General features: G+C 39.7%; 2 protein-coding genes across 8 annotated transcripts in view; one reads left to right on the top strand and one right to left on the bottom strand.

The window, feature by feature from the left end:
- Window positions 1-5338, bottom strand: part of SYTL4 (synaptotagmin like 4) — a 95998-nt gene extending 90660 nt beyond the window's left edge. For 2 of the 5 annotated variants that reach the window (XM_061409228.1, XM_061409231.1), the window contains exons 1-2: window positions 4761-5332; window positions 3401-3507 (exon numbers count right to left, since the gene is read on the bottom strand). The gene's annotated coding sequence lies outside the window, so the exon portion shown is untranslated. Of the gene's footprint in view, window positions 1-3400; window positions 3508-4760 lie in introns of all 5 variants that reach the window. The other 3 variants (XM_061409229.1, XM_061409232.1, XM_061409235.1) reach the window with 2 other exon arrangements.
- Window positions 5339-5365: 27 nt separating this feature from the next.
- Window positions 5366-24876, top strand: part of CSTF2 (cleavage stimulation factor subunit 2) — a 31793-nt gene continuing 12282 nt past the window's right edge. Inside the window, exons 1-8 of one of the 3 annotated variants that reach the window (XR_009734924.1) lie at window positions 5366-5563; window positions 6692-6770; window positions 7317-7486; window positions 8169-8305; window positions 9072-9191; window positions 9285-9422; window positions 13495-13618; window positions 22000-22062. Coding sequence is in view for 2 of the 3 variants with exons in the window: in XM_061409236.1 (XP_061265220.1) it covers window positions 5506-5563; window positions 6692-6770; window positions 7317-7486; window positions 8169-8305; window positions 9072-9191; window positions 9285-9422; window positions 13495-13618; window positions 22000-22062 (889 nt within the window). In the remaining variant the exon portion in view is untranslated. The remainder of the gene's footprint in view (window positions 5564-6691; window positions 6771-7316; window positions 7487-8168; window positions 8306-9071; window positions 9192-9284; window positions 9423-13494; window positions 13619-21999; window positions 22063-24876) is intronic. The other 2 variants (XM_061409236.1, XM_061409237.1) reach the window with 2 other exon arrangements.

Below are 24876 nucleotides of genomic sequence, written 5' to 3'. Positions count from 1 at the left end.
GAAATTGGAAAATTCAATATTGTTATGATGCCACCAAAAGCAATCCCTATTAAAATCCCAATGACATTTTGGCAGAAATTTTAAAAAATATCCATCCTAAAACTCCTATAGTATCTCAAGGGATTTTGAATAGTTACAAAAATCTTGAAGAAAAAAAAGTTGGAGACCTCATACTTCCTGATTTTGAAACTTACTACAAAGTTACAATAAACAAAACAGTGTGTTACTAGCAAATACAGACATATAGATCAATGGAATAGAATTGGGAGTCCAGAAATAAATCTTCACATATATGGTCAATGGTCACACGATTTTCAACAAGGGTGTCAGGGCCATTCAGTGGGCTAAGGGCAGTCTTGAACAAATGGCACTGGGAATACTGGATATCCACAGGCTAAAAGATGAAGTTGGATCTTTACCTTAAACCAGATACAAAAATTAATTTGAACTGGACCAAAGACTTAAATGTAAGAGATAAATCTATAAAACTCTAAGAAAAAACATAGAAGAAAGGGTTCATGACACTCGATTTGGCAAAGTTTTCTTGGAAATGATACCAAATGCACAGGCAACAAATAAAAAAAAGATAAGTTGATCTCTATCAAAATGTAAAACTGATGTTCATCAAAGGACACTATCAACACAGTAAAAAGGCACCCCACAGCATGGGGAAAATATTTGCAAGCCATATACCTGATAAGGGATTAGGATCCAAAATATATTTTTTAAAACCCCTACAACTCAACAACAACAAAAAACCAAACAATCAGATTAAAAAATGGGGAAAGGAATTAAATAGACATTTCTCCAAACATATACAAACAGCCAAAAAGCTCATTAATCCTTAGGTGTGAGATAACAGAAAACATATATATTTGGTTACATTCTTGGTTTCTAGCACGGAACTCCTAAAACCCTTTCCTAAGAGCACTAGGAGCATCTCTTATTCTAATATTTGGTTTTTCACCCCAGTGGTAAGAGCACTAGGAGTATCTTTTGTTCTAATGAGGCAACCCTGGGTGAGCTCCTAGATGGAGGCTGGTTATCAGAATGACCAAGCTAGGATCAGAAGCTTGGACTTTTTGGCTCCACTTTCTCCCTATCCTGCAGAGAGGGGAGAGAGACTGGAAATAGAGCAATAATTGATCATACCTATGTGATTAAGCCTCCATAAAAATCCCCAAAGTAGGAGTTCAAAGAGTTTCCCAGTGGGAGAACACATCCAAGTACCAGAAGGGTGATGCACCCCAGCTCTTCAGAGACAGAAGCTCTTGTACTCAGGACCCTCACAGAGCTCATCCTATGTATCTTTTTATATGGATGTTCAACTGTATCCTTTGTCATATCCTTTAATAAACCAGTAAATGTAAGTAACTGTTCTCTGGAGTTCTATAAGCCACTCTAGTTAATAAGTTGAAACCAAGGAGGGAGTCACTGGAACCTCTCATTTATATAGCCAGTTAGTCAGAAGTACAGGTGATAACCTGAACTTACAACTGGCATCTTAAGTGGAGGTGGAAGGCAGTCTTGTGGGACTGAGCCTTTAACCTATGAATTTGATGCTATCTCCAAGCAGATAGTGTCAGAATTGAGTTAAATTGTAGGACACCCACCTGGTATCACAGAGAATTGCTTCATGTGGGGAAAAACACGGAAGTATTAAAAGTGAAGTGTTCTATGTTAAAGTAAAAGAGACACACAGGAGAGGAGAATGGTAGGTTTTTCCAATATAATAGGGAAATGCAAATTAAAACCACAATGGAATATCACTTCATACTCATTAGGGTGGACTGTATTTAAAAAAAACAAACAATGTTGCTGAGGATGAAATAGGAACCCTTGTGTACTCCTGGCAGGAATGTAAAATGATAGGATGTAAAATGACAGAATGTAAAAATAGGATGGTTCCTCAAAAAGTTAAACATAGGGGCTTCCCTGGTGGCTCAGTGGTAAAGAATCTGCCCTCCAATGCAGTAGATATGGGTTCGATCCCTGACACAGGAAGATCCCATATGCATTGGAGCAGCTAAGCCTGTGTGCCAAAACTATTGAGCCTCTGCCCTAGAGCCCGTGAGTGTTACTTGTTCAGTCATATCCGACTCTTTGCGATCCCATGGACTGTAGCCTGCCAAGCTCTTCTGTCCATGGAATTTTCCAGGCAAGGATACTGGAGTGGTTTGCCATTCCCTTCTCCAGGGGATCTTCCTGACCTAGGGATCGAACCCAGTCTCCTGCATTGCAAGCAGATTCTTTACTGTCCAAGCCACATGGACTGTAGCCCACCAAGCTCCTCTGTCCATGGGATTCTCCAGGCAAGAATACTGGAGTGGGTTGCCATGCCCTTTTCCAGGGGATCTTCCTGATCCAGGGATCGAACCCATGACTCTTATGCTTGTTGCACTGGCAGGCAGGTTCTTTACCACTAGTGCCACATGGAAAGCCCCGCCCTAGAGCCCATACTCCGCAAGAGAAGCCACTGCAATGAGAAGCCCACACACCACAACTAGAGAGTAGCCCCTGCTCCCCACAACTAGAAAAAAGGCCACACTGCAACGAAGGCCCAGCACAGCCAAAAATAAATAAATAAAATTATTTTTAAAAATTAAACATAGAACTACCACACAATTCAGCAATTCACCTTCTGCGTATATATCCAAAAGAACTGAGAGCAGGGACTCAGACAGATATTTGCACACCCATGTTGATAGCAGCATTACTCACAATAGTCAAAAGGTAGAAGCAACTCAGGTGTTCAACAACGCAAGAAGGAATAAACAAAACATGGTATATACACACAATGGACTATTATTTAGCCTTAAAAAGGGAGGAAATTCTGATACATGCTACAACATAAATGAACCTTGAAGACATTATGCTGTTAAACAACCATAACCAAATAAAAACAGTGTTATAATTTCACTTATGTGAGGTATGTCTTCAAATTCATAGAGACAGAATGGTGGTTAACAGGGGCTGGGGAGAGGGGGAGTTAGTGTTTGCTGGGTACAGAGTTTCGGTTTGTGAAAATATGAAAGTTCTGGAGATGGACAGTGATGATGGTTGCACAGAGTGACTATTCTTAATGCCACTGAATTATACACTTAAAATGGTTAAAATTATAAATTTTGTTATGCATATTTTATCACAATAAGAAAAAAGACAGCACACTAAAACTGTCTCCCAGGTTTTGTGAGAATCAAGTGAGATCTATGTAAAGAAGCTCTGTAATCTATTGGATTGGCCCCAAAGTTTGGGTTTTTCTGTAACAGCTTGTGGAAAAACTCAAACTTTTGGGCCAACCCAACATATGGCCCTTCACAAATAGTAACTCTTTTTAATCATCACCCTGTTTATCCCAACCTGATACCATTATCCACATGCTCAATCAAGCCCTGCTCACCTAGCAGCATACTGTTGGAGTTTAAGTGCTATCCAGTGATGTCCACCTTCATTTAACTAGGCCCTGGATTCCATGTGCCAAGGCAATGGTCTCCCAGATTTCTGGTTCTGAAACAGAACAAGACCCCAAATTGGCAAAAGTTTTAGACAAGCCTGGTGGTTTCTATAGAAAAGAACTCAAAAGACTTCCTCCTTTTAATCAGTTTTCCCCAATGCTTAGTTTGGAAGCAGTCCTCAATCAGCAACAAGAGAGCAGCATGCCACTGCCAAGAACAAATGAAATCTTCCAATTCAGCTGACTGCCCAACTCCCTGGTCTGCTACCAAGCAAAAGATCTCATAAGGCAGCCTTTGGACAGGTGAAGAATCCCAAACCTCCTTTGAAGGAACAGGATTCTGGGAAAGGAATATAGAAAATATATTCATTGAGCATGAATTAAGAAAAGTAGTTAGATAAGAAATAAAAAATGAAAATGTTAAAACCAAAAGACTGAATAGCCAGCTTTGATGGATTAGACAATTATCTGTAGAGTAGCCTCAGAGCTGAACCCTCAAGCATTCTCAGAAAGTATAAACACTGGTGCAGAATCAGTGTGATAATGCAGTAGTGCAAAACCTAGGAATGATGTTTCTTTCTGGAAAGCAAGGCAATTGGTACCCATAGCCAGATACTGACCAGGATCTGTGTCAACATTCAGGTGCTCTCTGAGGGTCCCGAGTTACCTTATGTCTGCAGGCCTCCTAGAGGATTTTCTTAACTTAGGTAATGCTACAAGGGCTATTTTGAATCTTTTTCCATGAAAAGACGTCTACCCAGAAGTTGCTACCTTTCAGAGGAGGATGTAATTCCATGACTCTCTGAGATGTTATACCTATAACAGCAACAGACAACACCTTCTGTCTTCATTTTGCTACAAACTGGAGGCAAAACAAATGTGCCTCTCTGGGAGTGAAGCAATATAAGGGAAAAGACAATCATGGACAATAGCAATGAAACGTAGGGTCATAGGTATCTAGCCTGTATCTGAACCCCCCCCCCCAAAAAAAAGAAGCTTAGGAAATATCCCTTGTACACATCTCTTCTTTTTTAACCAACAGGAGTGGTTGATGAATTGACAGAACCAACAGTCCATTCTCCACAAATGGCTGAAGGCAGAACAAGCCTTGGTGCCTCAACCTGTTCTTTAGTGGTTCATTATTATGAGCCATTGATCCACCATCACTGGGCCCTATGCTCTAAGTTCTTTCCCAAAAATGATTTCAAGTTACGCCATTAAAATTCTGAGTTATATTTGAAAGTAGTAGATACAGCACATAAACATTCATCCTCTGGAGCCAAAGCAACCCGAGTTAAAATCATACCTTAGCTGCTTGCTGTGTACCAGGGATCAAAGATACTTCAGTTTCGATGTTTTCTGATACCCTGCCTGCCAATATCCTCCGTCGCCCCGCCCCCTCACCACCAAGCACGGGGAGCCCACAGGCTACAAGAAAGCAGGCGAATTTGTTCTGCTTTTACTTCCCCATATCCTCAGCTATATTGACGCCTTGAGACTGAGCAACCCTCATTCTCTAGGATGCCTCGACTCTCTTTCTTTCTCTCAGTCCGAACGTTCACAGCTTTTGCAAAAGAATAAAACTCACGCCGCTGGGGCGGGGCCATGCGTTTCCCTTCCCTAACAGGGAGGAACTAAAGTTAAAGTGCCAGGGTTGTTTATCAAATGACTTCCCTGTTACTATGGTAAAGCCGCCGCCGCAATCATTTTTGTGGTCGACATTCACTTGCATTAGCCTAAGGAAAAAATGAATAATAAGAAATTCTATATACTAAAAGCCTTCAAATTAGCCGAGCTTTAGCTCAGAACCATTATTCTCAAGCGGGGTACGGGGAGAGGGGGCCGGGGGCGACGGCAAGTGCTCTAGTGGAAGTAATACGTACCGACTGTGACGGAATGACGCCGAGGGAGGGACCTTGCGTCCATCCGGCCCAAGCGTCTCCGTCTCAGGCGCTTCCGGCTCACCGGCCGTAGGGAAGTGTGGTCCGCGCTGGGCTGAAGCACTGTACTGAAGTGTTCTTCGGCGCACCGGAAGCCGCAGGAAAAGAGCGATGGCGGGTTTGACTGTGAGAGACCCTGCGGTGGATCGTTCTCTACGTTCCGTGTTCGGTGAGAGAAATTATGTGGAACTGTCCATCGGGGAGGGACAGAAAAAGACAGGGAGCGGCGGGGAATCCCCTCCCTGCGCCTCGGGAATCGCCATGGGAGCCATAGGTCGGGCTTACAGCTCGATCCTGTGGGGCCCCCAGCCTGAGAGACTCGTGATCAAAGTGATGCACCCCTTCCCCCAAGGTCTCTCAGCAAAAACTACCGTGTTGCAAAAAACTACCGTTCAGCTTCTATGCGTTTCTCTTTTCATGAGCTTCAATTATTAGCCAGAAGCGAGGGATCATGGCAATGTCCTGTGGTACTTCTCACCCTCTAGCCTAGAATACAGGTTGTGTGCTGAGGGTATAGAGCCTTGTGTTCACTTCCCGCCCTCTCATAAGGGCTTTCATCCTCTGCTTTTTACCGGTTACATTTTAGTTCGTGTTTATTAGTAGTGGCTACTTGGCGTCTTAAGATGGATTGTGAATGAATGAATGAATGAATGAACGAACGATTAAAACGTAGTTGAAGAAATTTTTAAGAGGGTCAAGTCTATTCTGAGTAATCTTCAGCCGAAAAAAGTTTTGTTTTTTTTTTTTTAAGTACGCGTGGTGATTTTAAAGCATCTTTCGGAAGAAACGTGAGGAAACAGTTCCCAATATTTTTTGTTATAGTTGTTTTACAACAGAATAATTTTTAAACATCCTCTAGTACACTCATGGTCATTCTCCTTTGAGTGCATGTATATGTAAAAATAAAGACATATGCGCCAGCTTTAAAAATTATAATATTGACATTTTTAGTAGTTAATGGTAAAACTTAAACAACTTCAGATAAATACCAATGCCTAAGTATTTATTTTCACCGTAGTTAAGGAAAATCTAACACTTGTCAGTCTAGTCTGAAAACTGACACTTAAAGAATGCCTACTTCTTTTGTGTCCAGTCTCAGTGGTTTTATTTCTCTTGTAATTAAAGTCAGCAGCCAAAATTAAAATCTTATCTAAGGGACTACCAGGAAACTGGGATTGAAGGAACATTGTATTTGAACCAGTTGTTACATTGTCAGTGATATATTCAGATTCTTTGTCACTAAAGATCTAGGTTACAAAAATCAGAATTTTGATATGTTATCTATTTTCTTCCTTAGTGGGGAACATTCCTTATGAGGCTACTGAAGAACAGTTAAAGGACATCTTTTCTGAGGTTGGACCTGTTGTTAGTTTCAGGTGAGATCCCCTTTTACTACTTGGTGGAAGTTTCTTAAGAATCACCACAGATTTGGCCCTTAGTAATAATGGTAAGGTTTTTACTGGTGAATTTTCACATCCATTCTTCTTCTTTGTTAGTTTGTAACAGCTTCATTGAGATTCATATACCATAGGATTCACATTCATTTTTACTAAGATACATTGTTTTCACTTAAAAAGATGTGTAAAAAATGTTTCAATGGGACAGAGCAATGGAGTTATCTGTCTTAGGTACACCAAATTACAAGGCAGTGGTAGTGGGAGGGGCTTCCCAGGTGGCTCAGTGCTAAAGAATCCGCCTGCCAATGCAGGAGACTTGGGTTCAATTCCTGGGTTGGAAAGATCCCCTGGAGAAGAGAATAGCAACTCACTCCAGTATTCTTGTCTGGAAAATCGCATGGTGGGTTACAGTCCATGGGATCACAAAAGAGTTGGACACAACTTATCGACTAAAACAACAGTAATGGTAGTAGGAACCCTGTGTGTATGTAACATTTGCACCTGATGCTTGCTTCTGCTCTCCAGGCTGGTTTATGATAGGGAGACAGGAAAGCCAAAAGGTTATGGCTTCTGTGAATACCAAGACCAGGAGACAGCACTTAGTGCCATGAGAAACCTAAATGGGCGTGAATTTAGTGGGAGAGCGCTTCGAGTGGACAATGCTGCCAGCGAAAAGAACAAAGAAGAGCTGAAGAGTGAGTATACTTCCAAGCTGTATATAACATGAGTTAGTAAAGATGTAACAATGAAGATTTCTCACTCACTGATATGTTTTAGTATCTGTTGAAATGGTTATCAGCCTTTTTACTTGACCCACCTAGTGCTTAGGGAAGTGTGTGTGTGTCTTTGAGAAATAAGGTAAAATTGGCTTAAGCCCTTCCATCTCCAAGGAGTTGATTTCCAATTGAAGATGAATTTCAGGCTTACCAAGCCGTAAGTCATGTTAACTGTCGTTAGTGTTTGCCACTCCTGTAATTATGTTACCAGATCTGTAACTGGTGGGGATACCAAGGCATTCTCATGGCTTTTTTCACAAGGTAATAGATCCAGAAATTCCATTTTGAAATTAGAATTTTTTCTGTTTGAACCTTTTGCTTCTGAAATGACTTGTGAAAGGAAATGGATATGCCTAGTCCCTAATTTAGGTTAACACTGTTCACCTGTATGATCTTGGTCTCAACTTTCATCAGAGAACAGAAAATACACTCTGTGACTTTACTTCACAGAAATAAAATATTTGCAAGTCACTGATTTCTAGGCTCCAGAAAATTTAAAGTTATCAACAGGTTCTTACAGCAGCCTTGGAAAGTAGATAGCTGAAATGATTTAGCTCTTTATTTTACCTCCTTAACATTTTTGTATCTTCTTCCCAATCAGGCCTTGGAACTGGTGCCCCTGTCATTGAGTCACCTTATGGAGAGACCATCAGTCCTGAGGATGCCCCTGAGTCCATTAGCAAAGCAGTTGCCAGCCTTCCACCAGAGCAGATGTTTGAGCTGATGAAACAGATGAAGGTGGGAGGAGGGATTAGGTTATGATTAAATCATATTTTATTATATCAACTCTTCAAGGAGTCATTGATAAGTTAATGGAAATGATATCCTGAGCTCAAATAGTAGATGTGCCTGTTAACCAACATTTCTTACACCTTCAATATTCCACATGTACACAGTGTATTATATATTTCATACAAAGAGTTTTCTATTTTTTGTGCACAGACACACCTACACAATCTGGCTGGGTTTTTGTGGCCCATAGATATCATATGTAGATGTTAAAATGTGGCTTTTTTCCCTAAATGGTGGTATTATGGTATTTGAAATACCTCCTCCTATTCTGGCCTGCCATGCCCAAGATTTTCTGTGCTATGTAAAAATTGATAATTGCTTCTTTTTTAAAAAGTAATTAATTATCTATGGCTATGCTGGGTCTTCATTGCTGCACGGGCTTTTTCTAGTTGCAACAAGTGGGGCTAATCTAGTTGCAGTGTGCCAGCTTCTGATGTTGCAGAGCATGGGCTTTAGAGCATGCGGGCTCAGGACTCATGGCACATAGGCTTAGTTGCCCTGCAGCATGTAGAATCTTCCTGGACCAGGGATGGAACCAATGTTTCCTGCATTGGCAGGTGGATTCTTAATCAGGAGGCCCCCAGGAAAGTCCCAGTATTAGCTTTAAAAGCCTCTTGCATATTACATTTCTCAGATGAGAATAGCTCTAAATCACTGTCAATTTCTGAGTAATAAGTATTGAACCTAATGATGAATCTGTTTATCTTCACAGCTCTGTGTCCAGAATAGTCCTCAAGAAGCACGGAACATGCTGCTTCAGAACCCTCAACTGGCTTATGCTTTGCTACAAGCACAGGTAGTCATGAGAATTGTGGATCCAGAAATTGCCTTGGTAAGTGCTTCTGGTTCTTTTATGGAAATGCTAAGGTAAACCATGAGTAGGAAAGAAACAGACAGCACATAGATTTGTCTTCTCACTTTTTAGAAAATTTTGCATCGCCAGACAAATATCCCTACGCTGATTGCAGGCAACCCTCAGACAGTCCACAGTGCCGGACCTGGCTCAGGATCCAGTGTGTCAATGAACCAGCAGAATCCTCAGACACCTCAGGCCCAGACTTTGGTAAGACTTTATCCCTTAACATTTTTTTTTCTGCCTTGAGAATGTCATTTTCATTTTAGAAGGGTATATTGAAAGAGGAATGTTCAGCAGCCAGAGATGATAATTTCAATTTCCAGGCATAAAAACAGTTAACAAGGTTGCATAGTACATGACATCTAAATTAAGACATATTTGGTGCCAAGTTTGTAAAACAAAGATCCTTGCTTTATGCCCTTTTTTATAAGCTAATTTTGTGTATATGCATGCATGGCACTGTGGTTGGCACTTTGTTCTTCCATAGATACTATCTCATTTAATACTTAGAGCATTGTATGATGTTGGCACTCTTATCTCCATTCTTACCGATGAAAAAAGTGAAGCTAATTTTCCAAGTGTGACACAAAACCTTGGAGCCATGATAATCAATATATTTTAAAACTGAAAAATCCTGTATGGAGAAAAAGAAATAAATACCGGAGACAAACGACAAATTGGAAAAAAGAATTTGCCACACACATGATGCACTGCAGGCTGACTACTTAAGTTAGTCATGTTCTAGAATATTTATCACCACTTTATAATAGTGAAAAATTGGAAACATCCTAAATGTATAACAATGGAAGAATGGAGAAAAGTGTATTTATTTAATGAAATACTCTGTAACAGTTCAATAAAATACATTTTGTCACCATGAATAACTTTCAGAATGTAGTTTCATGTAGCAGTTAAGGTGAACTAGGATACATGCTATCAACACAGACAACTCAAAAATGTAATGCCCTACAGAAGTGAAAATAAGTAAATGGGCAATGGCACCCCACTCCAGTACTCTTGCCTGGAAACTCCCATGGACGGAGGAGCCTGGTAGGCTGCAGTCCATGGGGTCGCTAAGAGTTGGGCACGACTGAGCAACTTCACGTTCACTTTTTACTTTCATGCACTGGAGAAGGAAATGACAACCCACTCCAGTGTTCTTGCCTGGAGAATCCCAGGGACAGAGGAGCCTAGTGGGCTGCCGTCTGTGGGGTCGCACAGAGTCGGACACGACTGAAGCGACTTAGCAGCAGCAGCAGCATTTCCAAAATATGGGATGTATGTGTCTGTACATATCCCAAAAGCATGTTGAATGAGTTGCAAAGAACATGTTCAGTATGTAATTGATTACCTAAAACTTCAAAACATCCATCAGAATTGTTCAGTGGTTGTCTTAAGAGGGAGATGCAGGATGCAACTGGGAAAGACCTATGGGAGATTTCAATTGTATATATATATATATATATATGTATATAAATGTATACACATATATGTATATGTGTATATATGTGTGTGTGTGTGTGTATATATATATATATATATATATAAAATATGTTTCCTTGGGCTGGATGAAGCAGAAGCTAGAATTAAGATTGCAAGGAGAAATATCAATAACCTCAGATACGCAGATGACACCATCCTTAAGGTAGAAAGCAAAGAGGAACTAAAGAACCTCTTGATGAAAGTGAAAGAGAAGAGTGTAAAAGCTGGCTTAAAACTCATTGTTCAAAAAACTAAAATCATGGCATCCAGGTCCCATCACTTCACGGCAAATAAATGGGGGAAGAAATGGAAACAGTGATGGATTTTATTTTCTTGGGCCGCAGAATCACTGCAGATGGTGACTGCAGCCATGAAATTAAAAGACACTTGTGCCTTGGAAGGAAAGCTGTTACAAACCTAGAGAGCATTTTGAAAAGCAGAGATGTTAGTTTCCTAACAAAGGTCCTTCTAGCCAAAGCTATGGTTTTTCCAGTAGTCATGTATGGATGTGAGAGTCGGACACTAAAGAAAGCAGAGGGCCAAAGAAATGATGCTTTTGAACTGTGGTGTTGGAGAAAACTCTTGAGAGTCCCCTGGACAGCAAGGACATCAAACCAGTCAATCCTAAAGGAAATCACTCCTGAATGTCCATTGGAAGGACTGATGCTGAAGCTAAGGCTCCAATATTTTGACTACGTGATGTGAAGAACTGACTCACTGGAAAAGACCCTGATGCTGGGAAAGATTGAAGGCGGGAGGAAAAGAGGATGACAGAGGATGAGATGGTGAGATGGCATCACCAATTCAATGGACATGAGTTTGAGCAAGCTCCAGGAGCTGGTGATGGGCAGGGAAGCCTGGCATGCTGCAGTCTGTGGGGTCGCAAAGAGTCAGACATGACTGAGCAACTGAACTGAACCAACTGAATATGTTTCCTAAGATGTATGGTTATTTTATTCTCTCTATAACATATATCTGGAATTTTTCACAATAAACAACAACAACAAAAAAGACCTCAAATAAATTAATAAGAAACTTGCCAGTAACCCAGTAGAAAACTATGCAATGGACATGAACTGTTCATAAGCATAGAAATGCAGATATATATTAAATGTGTGAAAACTGTTCAACTTCAAAACAAGATAAATGTGAATGAAGTACAGTAAGCTGCCATTTTTCACCTGTTAGATTGGCAGAGGTAAACAACTTGAATGACTCATACAAAGGTTTATGGTAAGGGTCAGCAAACATCTTCTAAATGGCCAGATAGTAAATTTGGGGGCAGCTTTGCAGGCCATGGGATCTGTCTTGATTACCCAACTCTGCCATTAGAGTATGAAATGAACCATAGGCAATACGCAAACAAATGTGCATGATTGTGTTCTGGTAAAACTTTATTTATGAAACCAAGCAGTGACCCAAATTTGGCTCCATGGGTCATAGTTTACCAACCCATGCTCTGATTCAGTAAATGCGGAAATAAATTAAGATCCAGAGAGGTTAACTGCTCCAAAAATAACAATCTAAGTGGCAAATCCAGGGTCTGAACCTGGTTCTATCTGTCCTCATAGGCTGTTTTCTCTTAACAAGCTCACTATACAGTTTTCTTTTTTCTGTTCTAGAGTTTCGTGTGTGTTCTCTGAGACCATGTGATTTTTAAAATACTTGTATACCTTAGTTTTATTCTGTATTTATTGAGCTCTTTCTATTCCAAGGGACTCCTCAGTTCTCTTGGAAATACACAGATGAAAACATAACATTCCCTTTCCCTCTAGGAGCTTTAATGTAGCATTAAACTGTTTTGTTGTTTATATTCCCCTCAAACAAGAATTGTATCTAAGAAAAGTGATGAGAAAAGAATGGTCAAAAAAATTTTTTCACCTTAAAAACATAGACTGCCAACAGTTCCATTTTTAAAAGGAAAAAGTCTTAAATTCTTTCCTCTTGGTTTCAAGGCACTTTTTTTTTTTAAAAAAAACTCTTACTGCCAGGCCCTGGTCTTGAAGTCAGCAATAGGTGTTATATATGGCCTTGGAAGAAAAGTTATGACAAACCTAGACAGCATATTAAAAAGCAGAGACATTATTTTGCCAACAAAGGTCCATCTAGTCAAAGTTATGGTTTTCCCAGTAATCATGTATGGATGTTAGAGTTGGACCCTAAAGAAAGCTGAGTGCCAAAAAACTGATGCTTTTGAACTGTGGTGTTGGAAAAGACTCTTGAGAGTCCTTTGGGCTGCAAGAAGATCAAACCAGTCAATCCTAAAGGAAATCAATCCTGAATATTCATTGGAAGGACTGATACTAAAGCTCCAATACTTTAGCCACCTGATGGCGAAGAGCTGACTCATTAGAAAAGACCCTGATGCTAGGAAAGATTGGAGGCGGGAGAAGGGGATGACAGAGGATGAGATGGTTGGATGGCATCACCAACTCAATGGACATGAGTTTGAGCACACTCTGGGAAATGATGAAGGACAGGGAAGCCTGGTGTGCTGTAGTCCATGGGGTCACAAAGAGTTGGACACAACTGAGCCACTGAACAAAATGGCCTCACTGCACAGACAAGACTTGTGTATCTCTACTTTTAGAATATGGTCTCTCTTAGTCGTGTTCTGTATAACCAGGCTCATTGTATGTATTGCAACTTCTGTTCAAAGTGTTATAAATCTAATGTTGCATTAGACATGCTGTAGGAAAAGGGTATTTGGTAGAATATTTGGTGGTATCCATCTGAAGACTTTGCATGTTGAGTCTCCACAGAGGCCTATATATACTCTGGTTTTTCTCTTGGTCAGAGTGGAATGCATGTCAATGGTGCGCCTCCTCTGATGCAAGCTTCCCTGCAGGCTGGAGTTGCAGCACCAGGTCAGATACCAGCCACTGTAACAGGACCTGGCCCTGGTTCCTTAGCTCCTGCAGGTATGTTTTCATTTAGTCTTTGACATTTTGATGTTTTGCTAGAGTTTCGTTATAGCAAATGGCATAGTATATAGCAAAATTATGATGTGGCAATGAGATCTTGATACTAATGTATAGCTAGGCAGTATATATCCTAGGTGGAAGAAATAGTTGATTTATTGTATACAAATTTACATGTCTGATTATGAGAGCAAGGCAAAGAATGATAAAATTCCAAGTTAATGAGGAGAAAAATAGAATGAATGGAAACTAGACCAAATCAACAAATACAGAGAAAAGGAAACGACATTGTGAAGTTATAATAATAAACACAGAGTTAAGGTGGAAGGAATAAAGTCTCATGTAGTCATTCTGCTAAATGTGAATGGACTGAATTCTCCCACTAAGAGCCAGAGACTGTTAGGTTAGGTTAAAAAGTACATGGGGTGGGTGGGGGGTGGGAAACAAAAACAAAATGCCTGGTCATGTTTGTTGTTACCATTATGTTTAACAAACATAACAGTGTATTTCATGAACTATAGTGCTGCTAAGTCGCTTCAGTCGTGTCCAACTCTGTGTGACCCCATAGTGAGACAACAACAAAAGGAAGAAAAGAATTTTAAAAACTAGTATGTTCACTAAAATTGTGTATGTAGGAATTAATATTACACTTACAGCTTTTCATCATTCAGCAACCATAACTTAAAATGTTATGGGTGGAATAGTGACTCCTCATATGAAACACCTGTGTGAACATATGACCTGTATTTCAGAGAAGGCAATGGCACCCCACTCCAGTACTCTTGCCTGGAAAGTACCATGGATGGAGGAGCCTTGTAGGCTGCAGTCCATGGGGTCGCTATGAGTCGGACATGACTGAGCGACTTCACTTTCACTTTTCACTTTCATGCATTGGAGAAGGAAATGGCAACCCACTCCAGTGTTCTTGCCTGGAGAATCCCAGGGACGGGGGAGCCTGGTGGGCTGCTGTCCACAGAGTTGGACACGACTGAAACGACTTAGCAGCAGCAGCATGCAACAAACTTGTTTGTTATTTTATCTAATCTGGGTTAGATTAACTGCAACACAACTAATAGGTGATAATTTGGATTTAAATTTTTCTGCTTTATAAAGAAACCAGTCTAAAGATCTAAGTTGACAGGGAATGGGAGAAGGGATTTTTATTTATTTATTTATTTATTTATTTATTTTAATTGGAGACTAAATACTTTACAGTATTATAGTGGTTTTTGCCATACATTGACATGAATCAGCCATAGGCGCACATGTCTTCCCCATCCAGAACCCCCTTGCCACCTCCTTCCCCATCCCATCCCCCAGGGTCATCCCAGTGCACCAGCCCTGAGCACCCTGTCTCATGCGTCAAACCTGGACTGGCAATCCGCTTCACGTATGCTAACATACATGTTTCAACGCTACCCTCTCAAATCATCCCACCCTTGCCTTCTCCCACAGAGTCCAAAAGACTCTTCTTTACATCTGTATCTCTTTTGCTATCTCGCATATAGGGTCATCGTTACCATCTTTCTAAATTCCATATATATGCATTAGTATACTGTATTGGTGTTTTTCTTTCTGACCTACTTCACTCTGTATAATAGGCTCCAGTTTCATCCACCTCATTAGGACTGATTCAAATGCATTCTTTTTGATGGCCGAGTAATATTCCATTGTGTATATGTACCACTGCTTTCTTATCCATTCATCTGCCAATGGACATCTAGGTTGCTTCCATGTCCTGGCTATTATAAACAGTGCTGTGATGAACATTGGGGTACACGTGTCTCTTTCAATTCTGCTTTCCTCGGTGTGTATGTCCAGCAGTGGGATTGCTGGGTCGTTTGGCAGTTTTATTTCCAGTGTTTTCAAGAATCTCCATACTGTTCTCCATAGTGGCTATACTAGTTTGCATTCCCACCAACAGTATAAGAGGGTTCCCTTTTCTCCACACCCTCTCCAGCATTTATTGTTTGTAGACTTTTGGATAGCAGCCATTCTGACTGGCATGAGATGGTACCTCACTGTGGTTTTGATTTGCAGTTCTCTGGTAATGAGTGATGTTGAGCATCTTTTCATGTGTTTGTTAACCATCTGTATGTCTTCTTTGGAGAAATATCTGTTTAGTTCTTTGACCCATTTTTTGATTGGGTCGTTTATTTTTCTGGAATTGAGCAGCAGGAGCTGCTTGTATAATTTTGAGATTAATTCTTTGTCAGTTGCTTCATTTGCTATTATTTTCTACCATTCTGAAAGCTGTTTTTTCACCTTGCTTATAGTTTCCTTCATTGTGCAAAAGCTTTTAAGTTCAATTAGGTCCCATTTGTTTTATTTTTGCTTTTATTTCCATTACTCTGGGAGGTGGGTCATAGAGGATCTGCTGTGATTTATGTTGGAGAGTGTTTTGCCTATGTTTTCCTCTAGGAGTTTTATAGTTTCTGGTCTTACATTTAGATCTTTAATCCATTTTGAGTTTATTTTTGTGTATGGTGTTAGAAAGTGTTCTAGTTTCATTCTTTTACAAGTGCTTGACCAGTTTTCCCAGCATCACTCATTAAAGAGATTTTCTTTTCTCCATTGTATATTTTTTCCTCCTTTGTCAAAGATAAGGTGTCCATAGGTGTGTGGATTTATCTCTGGGCTTTCTAGTTTGTTCCATTGATCTGTATTTCTGTCTTTGTGCCAGTACTATACTGTCTTGATGACTGTAGCTTTGTAGTAGAGCCTGAAGTCAGGCATGTTGATTCCTCCAGTTGCATTCTTCTTTCTCAAGATTGCTTTGGCTATTTGAGGTTTTTTGTATTTCCATACAAATTGTGAAATTATTTGTTCTAGATCTGTGAAAAATACCGTTGGTAGCTTGATAGGGATTGCATTGAATCTATAGATTGCTTTGGGTAGTATACTCACTTTTGCTGTATTGATTCTTCCAGTCCATGAACATGGTATATTTCTCCATCTATTTGTGTCGTCTTTGATTTCTTTCATCAGTGTTTTATAGTTTTCTATAAGTAGGCCTTTGTTTCTTTAGGTAGATTTATTCCTAAGTATTTTGTTCTTTTCATTGCAATGGTGAATGTGATTGTTTCCTTAATTTCTCTTTCTGTTTTCTCATTGTTAGTGTATAGGAATGCAAGGGATTTCTGTGTATTAATTTTATATCCTGCAACTTTACTATATTCATTGATTAGCTCTAGTAATTTTCTAGTGGAGTCTTTAGGGTTTTCTGTGTAGAGGATCATGTCATCTGCAAACAGTGAGAGTTTTACTTCTTCTTGTCCAATCTGGATTCTTTTTATTTCTTTTTCTTCTCTGATGAAGAAAAGCTAGAACTTCCAAAACTATGTTAAATAGTAGTAGTGAGAGTGGGCACCCTTGTCTTGTTCCTGACTTTAGGGGAAAAGCTTTCAGTTTTTCATCATTTTTCATCAACAGGATAGTGTTTGCTGTTGGTTTATCATATATGGCTTTTATTATGTTTAGGTATGTTCCTGGAATAAGGGATTTTTAAATAAATTTCAGCAAACAGTTTTCCCTTATCCTATAGAGTTACCGTTGAACTTAAATTACCTTTCACTGAAAGAAAGAGATTCCGTGTTTTATATATTTTCTTGTGTTATAGGTTCCTAACTTATCCTAAAATATCACAAGTTGTATGTAACGTGGTCCTACTACACATGGCAAGTGTGCAACTTGTGACATGCAACTCATTACATGAGTTGAGAAACACCTAAGCTGGTCTATACCCTGTTCAGTGAGCCTAGTGCACATCATGCATTTGTATGTCACAGCAGTGTCAAGTTTCTATAAAAATGTCTGCTATCCATTTCTGTACTTAACATTGTCATGAACTGTTAACATACAGTATATAAATCATTGTCATCTGTAGACAAAACATAAGTAAGGATGTTGAAAAATAAAATAATGGAACCAGTAAGCTTGATTTAACATAGAGAGCCTTACATATTTTGACTAGAAAATATACTCATCCCATTAAAAAGTGACTACTTAGCCATAAAAAATAAAAACAAGTTTTAATATGTAGAGATTTTACATGCTGCATTCTTTGCTTATAAGCCAATACTGCTACTGCTAAATCACTTCAGTCATGTCCGACTCTGTGTGACCCCATAGACGGCAGCCCACAAGGCTCCCCCGTCCCTGGGATTCTCCAGGCAAGAACACTGGAGTGGGTTGCCATTTCCTTCTCCATTGCATGAAAGTAAAAAGTGAAAGTGAAGTCGCTCAGTCGTGTCTGACCCTCAGCGACCCCATGGACTGCAGCCTACCAGGCTCCTCCATCCATGGGATTTTCCAGGCAAGAGTACTGGAGTGGGGTGCCATTGCCTTCTCCGTATAAGCCAATAAAGATAGGAATAAATAATTAAAAAGCAACTGTAAAAAACCTTTTAAAGTTAAGGAGCATATTCTTGGTAGTCCTTGAATTAAAGAGGAAATAAAAAGAAATTTATAAATTATCAAAAATACAACAAAAAGTAATACATTCCATTAAAAAGTGTGTGGGGAAATAGTGAAAGCAGTATTTAAAGGAAAGTGAATATCCTTAACACCTGATTAAAGAATAAAGGAACTTTGCTAGTTCTAGAGTATTAGACAGAGAAGGCAATGGCACCCCACTCCAGTACTCTTGCCTGGAAAATCCCATGGATGGAGGAGCCTGGTAGGCTGCAGTCCGTGGGGTCACTAAGGGTCAGACATGACTGAGTGACTTCACTTTCACTTTTCACTTTCATGCATTGGAGAAGGAAATGGCAACCCACTCCAGTGTTCTTGCCTGGAGAATCCCAGGGATGGGGGAGCCTGGTGGGCTGCCATCTATGTGGTTGCACAGAGTCAGACACGACTGGAGCAACTTAGCAGCAGCAGCAGCAGCAGCAGAGTATTAGAAACACAAAGTAAGTGTAAAAGGAATTTAAGTAATTGAATTTTCATGTTTTTTTTTAATGAGTTTGTAGCATTTATAGTTCTAAAGTTATTAAAACTTCACTACAAGTTTTAGGATACCCTATACGAAGCTCTTTGGCAGTTGCTGAGAAGGGGAAACAAACTAGTAGAAAAGTAAGCAAAAAAAATGAGTAGGTACTTCATAGAAGAGCAAAGCCAGATGGCAACAAAAACATTCGTTTCTTTTCAGGGGATTGCAAATTAAATAACAAGATTTCACTATACTTGAGCCTAGCAGACAAGCAAAAGTTTTCAGAGATGACACTTGGTGGAGGGAGTGATACTATACATTGCTAGTGGAAATGTACAGTTTTTCATCCTTTTAATAGTCTCACATTAAAAATTCATGTACACTTTAACCCACCAATTCCACTTCTGGGAAGCTAGTCCGTACAAATAAAGGTGCCGTTATGGGATAGTGTAATGAGAAATTAGGCCCATGATGGCTTCTGCTACTGCTTACCTCAGATCCTAAATCTTTGTATCGTTTTGGTGAGTGGTCTGAATAAATCATAGCACGTTATAGCTAAAAGAGAACTTTGAAATCATTTAGACCTCAGATGTTAATGTGCATTAGCTTCACCTGAAGGGCTTATTAAAACACAGATTACTGGTCTCCACACCCAGACTTTAATTCAGCAGGTCTGAGGTAGGGCTCTGAGCTTTGCAGTTCTGACACATTCCTGGTGATGCTGATGCTGCTCATCTGGGGACCGTGTTCTGAGAAGATACTCATTCCCTGTACAGATGAGCAAGCCTGGAGGCTATATTAATTTTATCAAATCAGTTGTCTAAAATGACAATTACTTAGTAACATTATTACGGCTAGCACAGATTCAGGTTCTCAATTTATGGCTCTTTGATGCCTGACATGTTAAATGGGATAAGAGAATGTGACATGTACTTGGATATTTTAGATAAGTGTTAAAGAACTGCAAATAGTTCAGCCTGTCTTTTCTTCCCTTTCGCAGCAAATATTACTGTTTTGAGGAAAAGAAAATTACTGCTGTGTGGGAAGGACCAGACAAGTACTTATGGTATATGTTTAGTCTTTGTATAGCAATCATACCCCTGCTGGTTAGAGTAGACCTGTCAGTCTCAACACTATTAGACCCAGTGACTCCTTTTTGTAACAGATATCTTACACTGATGCTTTCAGTTCAGTTCAGTCACTCAGTTGCGTCCGACTCTTTGTGACCCCATGAATCGCAGCATGCCAGGCCTCCCTATCCATCACCAACTCCCGGAGTTCACTCAGACTCATGTCTATCAAGTCGGTGATGCCATCCAGCCATCTCATCCTCTGTCGTCCCCTTCTCCTCCTGCCCCCAATCCCTCCAAGCATCAGAGTCTTTTCCAATGAGTCAACTCTTCGCATGAGGTGGCCAAAGTACTGGAGTTTCAGCTTTAGCATCAGTACTTCCAAAGTAATCCCAGGGCTGATCTCCTTCAGAATGGACTGGTTGGATCTCCTTGCAGTCCAAGGAACTCTCAAGAGTCTTCTTCAACACCACAGTTCAAAAGCATCAATTCTTCGGTGCTCAGCCTTCTTCACAGTCCAACTCTCACATCCATACATGACCGCTGGAAAAACCATAGCCTTGACTAGACAGACCTTTGTTGGCAAAGTAATGTCTCTACTTTTCAGTATGCTATCTAGGTTGGTCATAACTTTCCTTCCAAGAAGCAAGCATCTTTTAATTTCATGGCTGCAGTCACCATCTGCAGTGATTTTGGAGCCCAAAAAATAAAGTCTGACACTGTTTCCACTGTTTCCCCATCTATTTCCCATGAAGTGATGGGACCGGATGCCATGATCTTAGTTTTCTGAATGTTGAGCTTTAAGCCAACTTTTTCACTTTCCTCTTTCACTTTCATCAAGAGGCTTTTTAGTTCCTCTTCACTTTCTGCCATAAGGGTGGTGTCATCTGCATATCTGAGGTTACTGATATTTTTCCCAGCAATCTTGATTCCAGCCTGTGCTTCTTCCAGCCCAGCGTTTCTCATGATGTACTCTACATATAAGTTAAATAAGCAGGGTGACAATATACAGCCTTCATGTACTCCTTTTCCTCTTTGGAACCAGTCTGTTGTTCCATGTCCAGTTCTAACTGTTGCTTCCTGACCTGCATACAGATTTCTCAAGAGGCAGGTCAAGGCCATCTCTTTCAGAATTCTCCACAGTTTATTGTGATCCACATAGTCAAAGGCTCTGGCATAGTCAATAAAGCAAAAATAGATGTTTTTCTGGAACTCTTGCTTTTTGGATGATCCAGCGGATGCTGGCAATTTGATCTCTGGTTCCTCTGCCTTTTCTAAAACCAGCTTGAACATCAGGAAGTTCATGGTTCACGTATTGCTGAAGCCTGACTTGGAGAATTTTGAGCATTACTTTACTAGCTCTTATCTTTTTCTTATCTGATGCTTTACTATCCTAAAATGAAATGTACAGATGACATAACATACTTAACATGGTTTCCAAGAAAATTCGGTATAGTTACCCTAACTATAATATAAGGGGGAAGTAAAAGGAAATTAACTTATAATAAAAAATATTATAAATATGCAAGTATTTAAGGACAAGTTCACTGGAAAACAAAAAATAACAGATGCTTGCACCTATACTGTAAAAGACAGATCCAGGTATGTTTTGGCAATTCAGATACCACAAGGACCATTGACATTGATGATGTGATTTTCTGAATGGTGAAAATGAAAACTCTTAGTAAAGTTATTAACAAGAGACAATTCCCATAATACTTCAGTAATTGCATTTTTGGAAAATTCAGTGTGTGTATGTGTTGGTGTAGAAACAGGGCAAAGAAGCTCTTTGCTTACAAATAAATAAGACAAGTTCTAAGTTCAGACGGTTGTAAAAAGATTTTCATTTATGTGAATATTCAGCAAGACATGTGAAAGTTTTGCAAGATAGAGTAATTCTCAGTTTGATAGAACTGTCTCACACTTTGCAGAACATCTATTAATAGTATACCTATTGGCTTCTCATAAAATGCCCGCTGTGCCCCCACAAATCTTTGTCACCACTGAAACAGTATACTCACAGATTTAAAATACAAAGTACCCTGGGAATAGTACTACGTCTTGTGGGAGGAAGTATGTGCCATTATGCTGTATTACAGAACCCCCTGCCAAGGTTTTGGTAATGAGGGAGATTAAGAATCTTAATCTTAACTTGCTTAATCTTACTTAATCTCACATAACTCACTTTTCTGTCACTGAAGTTTAAGTACACTAACAAACTCCATCTTTTTTATAAATCCATTGTTTAGTGGTAATTAATGATCCTCCTTTGTAGGTTTCTGTTTGTGGGGCAGAAAGAGGAAATTTGTTAACTCAGCCACTGTCCGAATTTTTACCCTACTGTCTTTATGTTTTTCTTTCGTGCCCTTATCTTCTAGGAGGAATGCAGGCCCAGGTTGGAATGCCAGGAAGTGGACCAGTGTCCATGGAGCGGGGACAAGGTAAATAAATACTAATATCCAATTAATGTGGACTAGACTTGGAAATGTTCTACATCTGCACTGATATGTCAGCCAGAAACCACACGTGGCTATTCAAATATGAAATTAATTAAATTGAATTAAATGGAAATTAGGTAAAATGTAAAACTCAGTTCCTCATGTACACTAGCTGCATTCTAAGTGCTCAGGAGCTGCATATGGCTAGGATACCATACTGGATGTTGCAGATATAGAACGTTCCCATCATTGCAGAAAATTCTGTTGGACAGCACTGTCCAGTGATTTAGAGCCCAACTCTACAAGAATTAATGATGAAGCAAATGAATCCTTTGTTTCTATTTAACTTATATCACATTTTCCTGGTAGTTTAATGCTTTTTTTAATGTTTTTATTTTTTATTGAAGTATAGTTAATTTACAATGTTGTGTTAGTTTCTGGAAAGTTTAATGCTTCTACTCACATGTTCTCTCTCCCTCTATGGAGATCTGAGTAAGGAATTTTAGTAATGAGCATGTAACGTGTGGCTAGATATGTGGAAGACTAAATTTAAACCCCAGAGAAAACTGGGGGCGGAGTGGGAATCAAAGGTCTGTGATGCCTGCTCGGTAAGTGTATGTTATACTGTGGTAGTAACACTAGATACCACCACAGTGACAGCCACTCCAAAATCACCACGTTATTTTCTCTCTGTTACTGAAGTTTGAAGAAAAAGAATGCAGTGATGTGTTTGAAACCAATATCGGGAAGAGAAAAAAAAAATACAGAAGGAACTAACAGTAAAACTGAGTGCATCCTATAGGCCACACACTTTAGTTTTCATAAATGGCCTTGCGAGTTAGGTGGGGATGGCAGCACTTCAGTTTTCAGGTGAAGAGCTGGAAGCTCAGAGTTCTAAGTTACTGTTTCAAGGGGACAAGGTAAGTAAATACTGGTATCTGAATAATGTAGACTGGGCTTGGTGCACTCGTCTTTTCTTCCAGTTAATAAGTTGCAGAACTAAGGTTCCAAAGTCTCTGACTCTAAAATCTCTCCGCTTTCTGTCAGTCCACACTGCTTCTATTAACTTCCAAAAATGCTTTTTAATGTATTCTGTTCTAATTCTTGGGCTTCCCTGATGGCTCAGATGGTAAAGAATCTGCCTACAATGCGAGAGAGAGAGCTGGGTTCAATTCCTGGGTCAGAAAGATCCCCTGGAGGAGGAAATGACAACCCACTCCAGTATTCTTGCCTGGGAAATCCCATGGACTGAAGAGCCTGACAGGCTGCAGTCCATGGGGTCGCAAAGAGTTGGACACAACTGAGTGACTAAGCACATATTCCTGTTCATTGTGTCCTTGTGATTAGAAAGAACTGCTTTGGATAAGTATAGGGAAGCTTAAATTAATTATTAGCCTGTGGTCTATAAGTAAGACCCATTTTTTAATTATTTTTTAATTTTTTTTTTTTAGCTATGCCCCATGGTTTGGGGGACCTTAATTCCCCAACCAGGGATTGAACCAAGGCCACCTCAGTAAAAGCACTGAGTCCTAACCACTGGACTGCCAGGGAATTTCCCCAAACCTTTTTTTTTTTTTTTTTTAAGCAAAATACTAAGATAAAAGTCTATGCACTGTACTCCTTGTCTGTGGTTTATATACTGATATGGGTGGCTGAAGTGACAACGCATAACCTTGTCAGGCTGTTGACAGTGGAACAAGCTTTCATCCAAATACCTCATCTGAGCAGCCCATGCTTTTGTGCTGTTGTGCCCTACCCAGCTCGGCCACTATCACTAGTATGTGTCACAAAGTATTTCTGCTTTGAATACTTAGAAAGAAGGAATTAGAGTTTCAGTCATACCTTTGCCTCTCCCCCAGCCATGAATAAACCAAAATTTGTTTAATACATACTTCCATAAGACATCTTCCCTCTTGATGTAGTTATCTTCACCTTTCTGGTCAAAAGTTAACAAAGGGAAATGAGTTGAGTTTTGAAGGTATATCAAGGATGTATTCATGAAGAGATAAAATGAGACTTTCCTTCCTAGTTTTCCTTTAGTACCCAGCAGAAGCAGCAAGAATCTTCCATTTGTACCCGGTTTGTCATTCTTTTCCTGCAATCCATACTTCTTTTAAACATTTGTAAAGGTGAAAAGAGACAGTGAGATGTTTGAGACTTCTTGCCTTCTGCTGCCTTACATTGGTGCCCTTGTCATCTTATTAGTCTTTAATGATGTTGTGGTGTTTGTTTATCAAAAACTTACAGTGGCTGAGTACTTCTTGAGGAGTGATATTCTCTTTCTTTATCTAAAGTTCATTCACTGTATTTCCCCATTTGATAGCAGAAATTTTTGTGCCTTAAGGTATGACAGAAGTAATACTGTCCCACTTTTGTTATGGGCTTTTCCAGAATAAATCTTGCTTTCCAGATTCACTGCAATTTCTTCCATTTTTTGCTTATGAAAATATGTTTGCCTTCTTTGCCTAACTAGAGATTCAGTAGCATCTGTTTTATATTTTGTTTCTTTTTTTCATAGTATCATAAGATTTAAGGGGAATCCTAGTAGCAGAGGTGAAAATTACAAGTGGCTAGTTATTCCTGCCCAGATAAAATCAGTGGCCCACAGGTTTTACCTTAGGAAGCAATCTCATCAAAGCAGGACAGTTTCAGATCATATAATTTAGGAAGATTTTGTAGCCCAAGGCAAGTTAATGACCTCTTAGCTTTTTAACTGATACTATGTATAAATCTCCAGTGTCTGTATGCTTCTGCATGTGTGTGTGCAAGCTATTTTAAGTGTCTGCTCTTTCTCCTTTTGAACTTACTGCTCACTTA

The sequence above is a fragment of the Bos javanicus genome, chromosome X, assembly GCF_032452875.1.
Source record: "Bos javanicus breed banteng chromosome X, ARS-OSU_banteng_1.0, whole genome shotgun sequence".
NCBI lineage: Eukaryota > Metazoa > Chordata > Mammalia > Artiodactyla > Bovidae > Bos > Bos javanicus.
This window is presented reverse-complemented; position numbering and strand designations above follow the sequence as displayed.